Raw genomic sequence first — 13,231 nt, forward strand, 5'->3', positions numbered from 1 at the left:
ACATCATGTGCAATGATATACTTAATCTTCCGGTTTCCAAGGAGTCCAGGATGTCGGGTTACGCCGATGACATGGCACTGGTTGTGGTCATAAAGCATCTCGATGATGATGAGTTGTATTCATGTGAAGCAATGAATACTATTAAGGGTTGGTTAGAAAGCTTTGGACTGGTACTTATGAAGGCAAAACGGAAGCAGTCCTCATCACCAAGTATCGTAAGAGAAATTACGCTTGCATTAGAATTGGTAATCTTATCCCCACTTCCAACCCGACTATCAAAACCTAGAATAGTTAAGTAAATAAAGAATAGCCCTACCCCAGTGTGAAAATTGAAAGGAGTTCGGCCACACAAAAGCGTATTGCAAGCTGCCAGGTGTTTGCGTGATCTGCGGCGATTTAAATTCAACATCAAGCTGCAAAACAAAGGATGATGCAAGCGTAAAGAAATGTACCAACTGTGATTGACCACATAGTGTCACAAACGCAAACGAAATCAACCTAGAAGGGTTGGTTGTATTACTCTCGCATCTTTAAACTATAAACCCCATGCAACCGATGATGGTGCAACTAATAATTAATGCTAAAAAAGGTGCTGCGATGACGACTCAAATGTTTTTACACCCAATTATCAACCAATATATATAATAGTTCAAATTCCATGACGCACACCACCATCTGTTAAAGCGAACCTCCCTTTCAGAGTTAAAAGTGCTGGTCACATCATCAAAGAACTCGATCCTAAAAAACATGTGACCACAACAAAATTACAGGCAAAATTATCGAAGCACTCTCTCTCTCTATATGCTATCAAGCACCTGGTCAAGATCTTTAACGCAGTGGCTAACGACATAGACTGTCACGGTGCGGTTACTCTGAATTGAAAAACGTGTCCGCCCATTTCGTTAAATCGAGTCAATATTCCAGACAGTGATGTCAGATATCAGGTACGAAGAACGCAACTACGATCCTGACTGAAAAGCCCCGCCCACTAGATGCTATATTTTTTTTATCCCAACCTTTAAGGCTTGCCTAGGCAGTTTTACCTCCTGTGTATAGTCTTCTTACTCTGAGTCGAAAAACGCGCTCTCTCATTTCGTTAAATGCAGTCAATATTCGGCAAGGTGATAATGTTAGATATCTTTCTACGTTGATCAGCGTGTCACTTGGGGAAAACACATCGAAGCTAAGCTAAAAATAAAAAGTATATACAGGCTAAACAAACGAAACGAAAACTAGACAAAAAGTAACCTTTGTACAAGTAATTAGTTGTGCCATGTCTGTTGGGGCGAAAAAGTACACCCAAGATTTCTGAACACATTCTTGACAACCGCGTTCCTGATGTTCTTCAGTCAAATTACTCTGAACTAAGCAAAGCTGGGATTTTCAAAAATTGAGCATCAACTAAATGAAGAAACACCATCTGAAGCACTGCTACATGCGTTCCATATCTAGCGAAGCCGTTTGACTGTATACTACACAAACCCATCTGGTATGCATTGCGACATCAAGATTCAAATGAACTCTTGCGTTAAGTTAACGTGCTCTAACACAATCCAGAGGGTAAAGTTCGACCAAAGTATATCAAAACTGCTTCGTGTTTCTGTCGGTATTCATTAAGGAAACGCCCTTTCGTCACTGCTCTTCGTTCTTGTCATGGATACTGCGAGGGGGACATCCTACATCCAAAATTCCTAGATTTCAAGCGACATACGCACGGACCCGTCATCTCTTTTGGGTTTATGCGGAAAATTAGACAAGTATAAACTTCTTCTATGACTCCCTGCAGAAGCTATCCTATTACTATAACCTTAAACATCCGAAGGTTATCCATTTGAATGAAAGACTTACAAACATCGAGTGTAACTTTCTTTCAACTGTGTATAATATATGAATTAGATACAGTTGAACGTATTAATAAATTCGACAATTTATTCTTGATAGGAATATACCAAAGTGAATTAGCCTAATTCAATTTTATAAATTGTTTAAGCAAACACGACGATATTTATGTAGGAATAAAATCGGTTTCTACAGATATATTCCAAGGTAGATCGAAGAACTCTGCTGGCAACGGTGTGCAATGAGTTGATTTGAAATCTCGTAAATGTTTTCGGATCTGCAAAATAATAAGAATTATTCAACAAAGTGTTAAATTGTTCCAAATAAGCAAAAGGTACTATTCTAAAAAAACTACGAAGGGGAAGATACGTTTTCACTTAGCTAATTTAATTAATTAGTATGCAAGTCGAATGGAAGTCAAAATTGCATTAAGCTGGAAAATGCACAAATGATGCACGTAAATTCACTTCATTCAAAATCGGGAATTCTGGAGTGCTTGGCTGAAAACAGGCATCACTATCGGGAAAACGGAGAAGCTAGCCGGGCGGCAGAAGCAGTGTTTTTACTCATCATTATCATCAATAGTGCAACAACCGGTATCCGGTCTAGGCCTGCCTTAATAAGAAACTCCAAACATCCCGATTTTGCGCCGAGGTCCACCAATTCGATATCCCTAAAAGCTGTCTCGCGTCCTGACCTTCGCCATCGCTCCATCTCAGGCAGGGTCTGCCTCATCTTCTTTTTCTACCATAAATATTGCCCTTATAAACTTTCCGGGCTGAATCATCCTCATGCATACGGATTAAGTGACCCGCCCACCGTAACCTGTTGAGCCGGATTTTATCCACAACCAGACGGTCGTGATATTGCTCATAGATTTCGTGGTTATGTAGGCTACGAAATCGTCCATCCACATATATTCTTCGCAGGATTCTTGTCTCGAACGCGGCCAAGAGTTCACAATTTTTTTTGCCAATAACTCAGGTTTCCGAGGAATACAGATGGACTGACAAAATCATAGTCTTGTACACTAAGAGTTTTGACCCTATGGTGAGACGTTTCGAGCGAAAAAGTTTTTGTAAACTGAAATAGGCTCTGCTGACATCCAACAACCGTGCGCGGATTTCTTCGTCATAGCTGTTATCAGTTTTCTGACCTAGATAGGAGAAATTTTCAACGGTCTCAAAGTTGTAGTCTCCTATCTTCATTGTTTTCGTTTGACCAGTGCGACTCGATGTTGTTCGTTCTTTTGGTTTTGGCGCTGACGTTGCCACCATGTACTTCGTCTTGCCTTCATTAATGTGCAGCCCAAGATCTCGCGCGGCCTGCTTGATCTCGATGAAGGACGTTCTGGGCATATGAGGCTATCCGGCCTAGCAAGATAGAGGAGAATATCTTATAGATGGTACTCAGCAACGTGATACCTCTATAATTGCTGCAATGCGTGATATCCTCCTTTTGTGTATGGGACAGATAATGACTCGTTGCCAGTCGTCAGGCATTGATTCGCTGCTCCACACCTTGAACGGATTGAACGGACTGTTTCTTCTATGCTTGGTGATGGCAGCATTTGCCCAACTCACCGATATTTTGATTGTTAAGCAATTCATCAAAATACTCAACTCAAATCAGATATCCCTCTTTGTCTTCCGTCTATGAAGTGGCTTCTCCATTCGAGGGAGTTCTTGATAGGTCTCCGCGCGTGCTCGCGTTCTTTGAGAATGCAGCACTACTCGATATGCAGTATTCTTCCGTTCCGTTGCTAGCTTATATTCATCGCCAATCCAGCCATTCTGACTTTTGATTGATGTTCCCACCTATCGCGCTTCTATTCTCGATAGGTATTTGCACGAACCATGCCTCTGGTGTGACACAACTATGAAACATCATGTGCAATGATATACTTAATCTTCCGGTTTCCAAGGAGTCCAGGATGTCGGGTTACGCCGATGACATGGCACTGGTTGTGGTCATAAAGCATCTCGATGATGATGAGTTGTATTCATGTGAAGCAATGAATACTATTAAGGGTTGGTTAGAAAGCTTTGGACTGGTACTTATGAAGGCAAAACGGAAGCAGTCCTCATCACCAAGTATCGTAAGAGAAATTACGCTTGCATTAGAATTGGTAATCTTATCCCCACTTCCAACCCGACTATCAAAACCTACGGAAGCAGTCCTCATCACCAAGTATCGTAAGAGAAATTACGCTTGCATTAGAATTGGTAATCTTATCCCCACTTCCAACCCGACTATCAAAACCTACCCACTTCCAACCCGACTATCAAAACCTAGAATAGTTAAGTAAATAAAGAATAGCCCTACCCCAGTGTGAAAATTGAAAGGAGTTCGGCCACACAAAAGCGTATTGCAAGCTGCCAGGTGTTTGCGTGATCTGCGGCAATTTAAATTCAACATCAAGCTGCAAAACAAAGGATGATGCAAGCGTAAAGAAATGTACCAACTGTGATTGACCACATAGTGTCACAAACGCAAACGAAATCAACCTAGAAGGGTTGGTTGTATTACTCTCCCATCTTTAAACTATAAACCCCATGCAACCGATGATGGTGCAACTAATAATTAATGCTAAAAAAGGTGCTGCGATGACGATTCAAATGTTTTTACACCCAATTATCAACCAATATATATAATAGTTCAAATTCCATGACGCACACCACCATCTGTTAAAGCGAACCTCCCTTTCAGAGTTAAAAGTGCTGGTCACATCATCAAAGAACTCGATCCTAAAAAACATGTGACCACAACAAAATTACAGGCAAAATTATCGAAGCACTCTCTCTCTCTCTATATGCTATCAAGCACCTGATCAAGATCTTTAACGCAGTGGCTAACGACATAGACTGTCACGGCGCGGTTACTCTGAATTGAAAAACGTGTCCGCCCATTTCGTTAAATCGAGTCAATATTCCAGACAGTGATAATATCAGATATCAGGTACGAAGAACGCAACTACGATCCTGACTGAAAAGCCCCGCCCACTAGATGCTATATTTTATCCCTCTTTGTCTTCCATCTATGAAGTGGCTTCTCCATTCGAGGGAGTTCTTGATAGGTCTCCGCGCGTGCTCGCGTTCTTTGAGAATGCAGCATTACTCGATATGCAGCATTCTTCCGTTCCGTTACTAGCTTATATTCATCGCCAATCCAGCCATTCTGACTTTTCCTTCGGCTCGGGCCAAATATGTTTGTGGCTGTATGAATGATACTGCTCTTCAGGTGGTTGTGAAGATCATTTATTGATGCTTCATCTCCAGGATATCTCTTAGCTGTTGTTATTGCGGCATCCATTTCCCTCTTATAGGTGTTACGGAGGGCTGCGTTGTGAATGGCTTCAGTATTCACTCTCACCTGATTGTCAGAGGGGATTGTAGGTGGTGTTTTAATTCGAGCCCGGAGCACTATATCAACGAGACGGTGATCCGAGTATATATTGGCTCCCCTATATGTTCTGACATTCAGCACGTGGTCAATTTGGTTGAAAGTGGTCTCGTCTGGAGAGGCCCACGTATGTTTGTGGACCGCTTTCCGGGCAAACCAGGTACTTTCAACAACCATTTCGTGTGACACTGCTAATTGAATAATCCGCAGTCCGTTATCATTTGTAATTTGATGTAAGCTATGGGAGCCAGCGTATCGCCTGAATACGGGCTCTGTCCCTATTTGGCTGTTAAAATCCCCAAGTATGATTTTGATTTCATATCTGGGACAAACTTCGAGGATTCGTTCTACTGCCTCGTAGGAGGTATCCTCCGAATCTGCAGTCTCCTCTGTAGGGGCGTGAGCGTTATTGAGACTTATATTTCTAAATTTGTCTCACAACCGTAGAGTGCATAGCCGTTCGCTTCTGTTTTCAAAGCCGATAACAGCTGGTTTCACTTTTTGGCTGACTAAGAAACGTACTCCGAGCACATGGTTTACTGGATGGCCACTATAATATATGGTGTAGCGACTCTTCTACAGGAAACCGGTCCCTGTCAATACGCATCTCCAGTAACGGTGTTACATCAGCCCTATATTGGGACAGCTAGCTGCTTGACAGCTCTGTACAGGAAGCGGATGTTCCATGGGAAATTCCTTTGTCGTTGCCGAGTTCGTCGTTGTGTTATGCGCCCAGTCCGAGGCTCCTGTTGTGGCTTCGTAACAAGTTGTTTTATTGAATTTATTGTGGCGGCAATATTGCTCAGCTAATTCACGGCCGGGCGGACCTTGAAATATTTTAACCATTTAAAATGATAACGCATACGAAGTTTGCGACCTCGGTGTGTGTTTCCTTTTTTTTTCCGGATTATACCATGATTATGATGATGTACTATATATGATACAATGACCTTTGGTTGCCGTTTTATTCAGGGAGACGTAATATATGATTATTGCATTTTTATAAGTAATGCTGACATCCATTAGTATATGTTAGTGCTGTTGCTACTAGTTAGTTAATACCCATTCCTACTTTTAACGTTTCAGTCCTAATGTAACGTTTTGACTAACTATTAGGTCGACCTTATCTCTACGTTTAAGTTAGTTGGCTCAAAAATTTACAAGCTGTAATTTACATTTACATTACACGAAAGTCCTGGGGGTTTAACGTGAGTACCTGCCGTGAAGGCTTAATTCCACGGTCCTCTTCGGACACGGATTGATTTTGGGACTGCAATCAGAGCCCCGCCATGCAAGCCCAGCGGTCCTGGTTTATACTGAGTGCAGGTTCAGCATTCATACTAGTGCATGCGAGGCCTATCTAACACCTCTGCCGCAACTAAGGAGTACGGTACCCGAGTTGTACAGCGCAACTCCACGCTTGAACTCCGAGGAGCTCTGCCCGCGATGTAGGCATAACCACAACCACCATGAAACTCCCACTAGGGGGCCAACCGCAAATAACCGGGCCGAGAGCACATCCTCCAGGATTTCTCCTGGAGCATATGCTCTCAGAGGGCCATCCCGGTTCCCATGGTACCAGATAACCTCCGGTGAGGCTAAGTGGCAGAGCCACTTCAGATGAGTTCCTTGCAGACTCGGGTTTGATCGCCCTCCTCGAGTACGTGGGGACGGAACTCCCCAACGGGTTAACTGGAATCAGCCCGAGGCACATTTACATTACAAAAGGAAAGAAATGTTACTTCCCCGTCTCCTATACGGAAGAATTTACTGCTGGAGCGTCACCGCCTCTATGTGCGGACGTCTTTCGCCAACTTCCCGGACACTTGTCCTGTGCCGAAAGATGGCTTACGAAGGTAAGTTGATCTCCGCTCCTCCTTCTCTTTCTCTTTTTCACCCATATTATTACCCCTGCCAGTGTTACTCGGAATAACCCAGCGGCTCCGGCACAACCATGGGCATGTAACTCTCTAGAACGCTTCCTTCATCAATCTCCTCTTCTAGCTTCTGCTTAAGTTTTGCTATAGCCTGTGCTTCAAAATCTGGTAGTTTAATCCCGAAAGGGTATCGCTACTCCCAGATCCCAGGTAAAATTTCTCGCAACAAGGGTTGCGATAACTGCTATATGCTTAAATCTATCCTTGAATGCAAGAGGAATCAGGTACTCTACCGTGGCTACCTCATTTTGCAGCCAAGCTACCACTGGATGTACCTCAAATATTCGCTCGGGCTCTCTCCATTATATTGAGCGTTAAGGCCGCGGTTCTGGCCTGGTAGTGCTTCATTGTCTCCACTTCGTGACGCATAGCTACATCTGGATAACCGAGATAGGCTATGGTTCCTGCTGTCGTTACCCCAGGTAAATACTTGGCGCCTAACTTCATGAGTCCGCTAGTCACAAGAGAGATGAGGCCAGGGAATCTTTTTGACCGCTTTATTTTGTACACCGCGTTTAGTTCCCGACTAAGATCCTCGACTTGTAACTCGTTTGATATCCTGAGTTCATCGCAGTGATCTCGGCATTGAATTCGTGCGGGACACAATGTTACCTGCCTGACTTTCTTCTTCCGGTAGGAGAGGAATAAGCTGAAGTGCGGCTCGACGGACGTTGTCCTTCCCAGCAGTTCTGAGTTTCACCTGGCGCACGACCCCTTTAGGATGCGGATATGCGGATATAACTCAGTTTCTCTCAAACTTCGTCCAAAAATGCCTCTGTAACTCTTGAATTTGCAACCATCTTTTGGTTGCCGGGAGCTTCTCACGCAATCCATCACCCCATGGGAACGACAGCAATGCTGATTTCCTCTGTGGGCTTGCTGTACAATTAGGTCGAACAGGTGCGACTTATCTAATATTATGGGGTGTTTCTCTTTGAAGGAAATGAATGTCTGCTCCAGCCTTCCACCCACGCGAAGAATGCCCGTGGGCTTCTCAATAAATAGGTTGAGGGATGACAGCCAATGGTATTTTTCTACTGCCATTCCTTGCTGAATTCTCTTCATCTGTTTGTACGACTGCCGTGAGAGGAAGCTCCCCTTCCAAGAATTGGGTCCGCTGAACCACAACCCGTGGCCTATGAATCTCTGTGGACAGAGGCGTGGTGAATATCCCTGGGTGAAAAATACTTATGCACGACCGCGACTCTCCGCCGCACCAACTTGTTTTCAATGGCTTTTGAGCTCCTAATCCAATAAAGACCCACCTCCGAGTCAGCATACGCTATGAACCTGATAACTCCACCAGAAGGACCACTCTCCAGTTCAAGCTTTGGTACATGACCCAGAACTCATACTCGCTGGCGCTTTCAGCATCCTCGAGCGGCAATCAGACGCACGGTATAAACTTTACTGGCCTTCCTCCGACTATAGATTACTGTTGCATAGCCATCACTCGATGCATCACTAAACCCTATGAGCTCTATCTCTTCACCTTCGGAGCTATGCTCAATCCATCGTGGGATTCAAACATCATTTAAGCATTTCAGTGAAGTCAAGACCTTTTCTAACTGATCCTTGACTGGATCTTCAATAGTATCATTCCAGTCGTACCCTTCCTGCCACAACCGCTGAATTTCGATTCTCAATTTCATCACGATTGGCAGTAACCAGCCGATTGGATAATATATGGAAGCGACTACACTTAATATCCTTCTTTTAGTATATACGGCATTTAGCTTTGGATTAATGCTTTAGAGAAAACAATCTTCCTTGGCGTTATAATGTAAGCCAAGGATCTTGAGATCGCTCCCTGCTTTCTCGAGTTCTACGTAAGATTCTATTTGCTGTCTTTTGTCAATGAACTGCAGAACTTCCTTTTTGTTAGATGCCAATTTCGCCAATGGAAGTTGACCTTTTGCTAAAGTCTCTGCGATTTTAGGCAGAGTGACCTGCGCTTCCTTTATACTATATACCCCGTACAACAAGTCATCCATTTAAAGGCATTCTTGATTCTCCAGCGGGTTTTGTCATTCGGCCATCCGTCATCGGCCACGTGGTGGAACGTACGGATGACTTGCCAGGGTGCGCAATCCAACTAGTAGGTCACAGATTTCAGGAAATATTCCTTAATTGGGTCCTCAGGCTTAGCTCTCCAAAGGATCCTGAGTCTTAATTGATCCTCTGGTCTCAATTGAATCTGCCGATAGATTGATAGAGTGATGTCACTAGAATATACATATTTAAATCGGCGTATTCTAGTGAGGATGTCGAAGATGTGATTTTGCATCTTTGGACCCGGATGGATTATCTGATTTAAGCTGACCCCATTTGCAGTCGGACTTGATGCGTTGAACAGGTTCCGTATTTTTGTTGAAGTAGCATCTCGTCGAAACACACTCAAATACGGAATGTAGTATACTTTTCCGCTGGTATCCCCGCGGAGCTCTTCCATGTGTCCCAACCTCAAATATCAGCCATAAATCATCGTCTGACTTGAGCTTATGATCCTCATTTCTTAGTCACTTTTTCTTCTGAGCGAGAAAACGTTGAACTGCCTTATGGTAAGAACTCCCAAGCTTTACGTTATCCTGCCGCCTTGGAATTGGTACCACGTATCGACCATCTTCTGTTCGGTAATGGGTTTTCACGTAAAGCTCCTCACAAATCTGATCATCTATTGGATTAGAGTCATCTCTACTTAGCGACATATCAAAGAAGACTTTCAGCTTTAGCTCCCACTCCTCCATTGATGCATGCACTGATGTGTACTGAGATGTTGACGATTCAGGTGGGTCAGACACTATCCACCCCAGCTTCGTATTTTAGATAAGAAGACTATCTACGTTTCCACACCATTCACGATAAGCTGCGAAAGGACGCTAGATCCCAATAACACCGAAACATGCAGGGCATACTCGGTTACAAGGTCCGCCAATGTTTTTCCCTGCAGCAAAGACTTCAATCGATGTTGAATTTGAAGAAGGCCTCCCTTAGTCATCGTTCTTATCACTAAGGACTTTGTACTAATCTCGGAACCGTCATCCAAGTGAAAAGTGATGCAGACCACCGATGACACCTTTCCCACTGAGATGCCTCCGACCCCGGCGACCGCGACATTAGTTTTTTTCTTTCTTAATCGAAGTCTTTGCGCCAGGTCCTCAGTTATATAGCTGCTCTTTCTACCCTGGTCGATTAGACATCGTACCTGAAAGGTCGGTGCAGCCTTCTTTACATTTTTGCATTGCTCTTTACATTTTTCACACTTGAGATTCTTGCGTTTATTACAACTTTCCCCCATTTAGTATTTATGAGACGCACAATAAATACATAGTGTTGCCGAAGCAACCTTTCCATGTCATCACTCTCAATATGTTTATCTCTATTAAGGCCCGGCGACTTCTATACCGCCAATGCAGAAGGTTCCATGTTTGTAGATAATTTTCCCCGTCATCTAAGGGTGATGATAAATTACCTGTTTCGGGTAGTCTCTTAGCTTACTTTGAAGCATCATTAGACGCTTTGCAAGGCTGATATCAGAACCATCATACACCGAATTAAATACACTTCGGAATGGCTCATATTGACTAATGTCGCCACTGAACGTAGGGATATCTGGTTTGGGCGGGCTGGGTCGAGACCGATACCCTCGACGCCATGATGAAAGATTTTCTGGGCGGCTCAGTTGGGGATTTGGCTCATCATTCCATGAAGGTTGTTTTCGACTCCCAGGATTGCGCCCCCCAAGCACATTCAAAAGATATTGCGTATCTGCTGGGCGCTTCCGGGCGTTCTCTACCTGATAATAAGGATGCTGTCTTCGTCTACTTCTTTACGAGGCCATGGGTATGCCCTCCAACTTGGAACCCTCTCATTTGGATTTATACTAAAAGTTTGATGATCCCCCGTTGCTGCTTCGAACGTTCCCAGGTCGTCTTGAATTTCCTCGAGGATAAGTGTTTAAAAAACTTTACCCATGAATACTTCAGCCCTGGCGCCTTGCAACAGCTCTAGCTTATTATCCTGGAAGTATACCAATTCTTCCGATGGGTTTTGCCGCAGAAGATGATCGGCCATAAAATCTGAAAAAGATTTCTGGATTTGCAGCCATGCTAATTAGAACTTTTCCAAAGTGCGCTTCTCCTGCCTAAGTTTACACAATGATTTCCGAATTTCCTCAATTTTGAATACCCGCGACTGCTGGGAATCAATGATTCCCTGGATGTCCATTGGTATTTGCGCGAAACCGTGGGAGAGCCGAAAATAATTATGTAGCCCCGGGATTCTTTGAGGCCCGCAAAATAACTATTTGGCCCCTGAATTCTATTAGGCACGACACGAAGAACACTTTTTTTAAGCTAGTAAAATGTGCGGCCCGAAAGTAATTATTTGGCCTCTGAATTATATGAGGCGCGTAATACGAAAAAACCCCTTGTTTTTTTGGCCTGGAAGATATGAGGCCAGAAAATAATTATTTGGTCCCTGGATTCTGTGAGGCCGCAAAATAAATATTTGGTCCCTGAATTCTATGAGGCCCACAAAATAAATATTTGGCCCCTGAATTCTATGAGGCCCGCAAAATAAATATTTAGCTCCTGAATTCTATGAGGCCCGTAAATTAAATATTTGGCCCCTGAATTCTACGAGACCCGTAACATGAAAAAACACTTGGTTTTTTGACCTGTAAGATGCGAGGCCCGTAAATAATTATTTGGCCCCTGACTTCTATGACGTCCGCAAAATAAATATTTGGTCCCTGAATTCTATGAGGCCCGCAAAGTAAATATTTGGCCCCTGAATACTATGAGGCCCGTAAATTAAATATTTAGCCCCTGAATTCTATGAGGCCCGCAAAATAAATAGTTGGCCCCTGAATTCGATGAGGCTGGTAAAGTGCGCAATACGGAAAAAACTTGTTTATTGGCACTTGCTATAGATAACTGCACACTTATATTTCAAAGAAACAAAATTAATACAGAACACGTTTTTGTTTAGATCTCGCTAGCCTAAGCTGTTAAGGCTTAATCACTTTAGGGCTTGGTGTTCTGATCACAGTCGATTGAAACGATTGAAAATTTCTATACTCACAGATTTTTCCTTGTCGATGCTCGATGTGAGTCATCGAGCATTCTGTGTTATACTCAGCACCAAACTTTATTTCCAAATAAAATAAACAACTCGGCAATCATGTCGATGAGCGATTTTGGGGCCATTACTGCTGCATTGCTCTAGTGCAACGGCCTTTTTCGCAATCTCCGCATATTTGTTGAACCAATTTGTTGGATGATTATTCAAGTGGGTCTTTCCAAGTTGTTCAATTTAATAACCTTTGGGAAATGATCATTTTCTACTCCCGAACTCCCCACCTTTCCAACAAATATCAAAATTAACACCGGCTTCGGAAAATACTAATCGTTTTAAGTCAACCAAATATGAACTTAGATTGAATGACCTTAGGAGCACTTATAATTGTAAGACAACGAAACATACGAAGCATCGCGGAAGTTTGGCACAAGCTTCTTAAAATGTCTTTCGAGGATCATTTTTTCAGGAAATCCGACGTTTATGCCCTTGAAGATGGAGCAAATGCTATGGAAGTTTAATTGAATAAAGGTTTCACTTTTCTGGCTACCATGAACTTCAAAATTAACTGATTTCCGCCACCATGTGTCATGGTTGCATAAATAAACAAACATTACCTTGCTTATATATGCACGTTTGTATTTAAATTGATCGTACAAATATTTCCGATTTACTTCATGCATAAAAGCATACATATGTACATATGAAATACGAATATTGAATACCGCTGGTTTATTGTACAAATCTATCTATCTGAATTAGGCACTACCCCTTCATTTACATATACATACCATATAAACACAAACATATATCTGTCTGGAGTAATTGATATTGATAGATAAATGAATAAAAAATGAAAACGAAATGTTTCCCTGCGAACTCCCATTCACGCACCAGGCGCAAGTTTTACCAACAAGTTAGCAGGATGAAACCTTACACACCTCGATGCTCATCCTGCCGAGACAAAGAGGGAA

At 43.0% G+C, this 13,231-nt stretch overlaps 1 protein-coding gene across 1 annotated transcript in view; it reads right to left on the minus strand.

Annotated features, from left to right (window-relative positions):
* Nucleotides 1–1,860: 1,860 nt before the first annotated feature.
* The window catches only part of LOC119650101 (phosphatidylserine lipase ABHD16A), a 123,693-nt gene continuing 112,322 nt past the window's right edge, over nt 1,861–13,231 (minus strand). Inside the window, exon 11 of the mRNA XM_038052621.1 lies at nt 1,861–2,116. Within this exon, the coding sequence (XP_037908549.1) occupies nt 2,006–2,116 (111 nt within the window). The 3' untranslated portion in view covers nt 1,861–2,005. The remainder of the gene's footprint in view (nt 2,117–13,231) is intronic.

The sequence above is a fragment of the Hermetia illucens genome, chromosome 2 (genome assembly GCF_905115235.1).
Source record: "Hermetia illucens chromosome 2, iHerIll2.2.curated.20191125, whole genome shotgun sequence".
Lineage (NCBI taxonomy): Eukaryota > Metazoa > Arthropoda > Insecta > Diptera > Stratiomyidae > Hermetia > Hermetia illucens.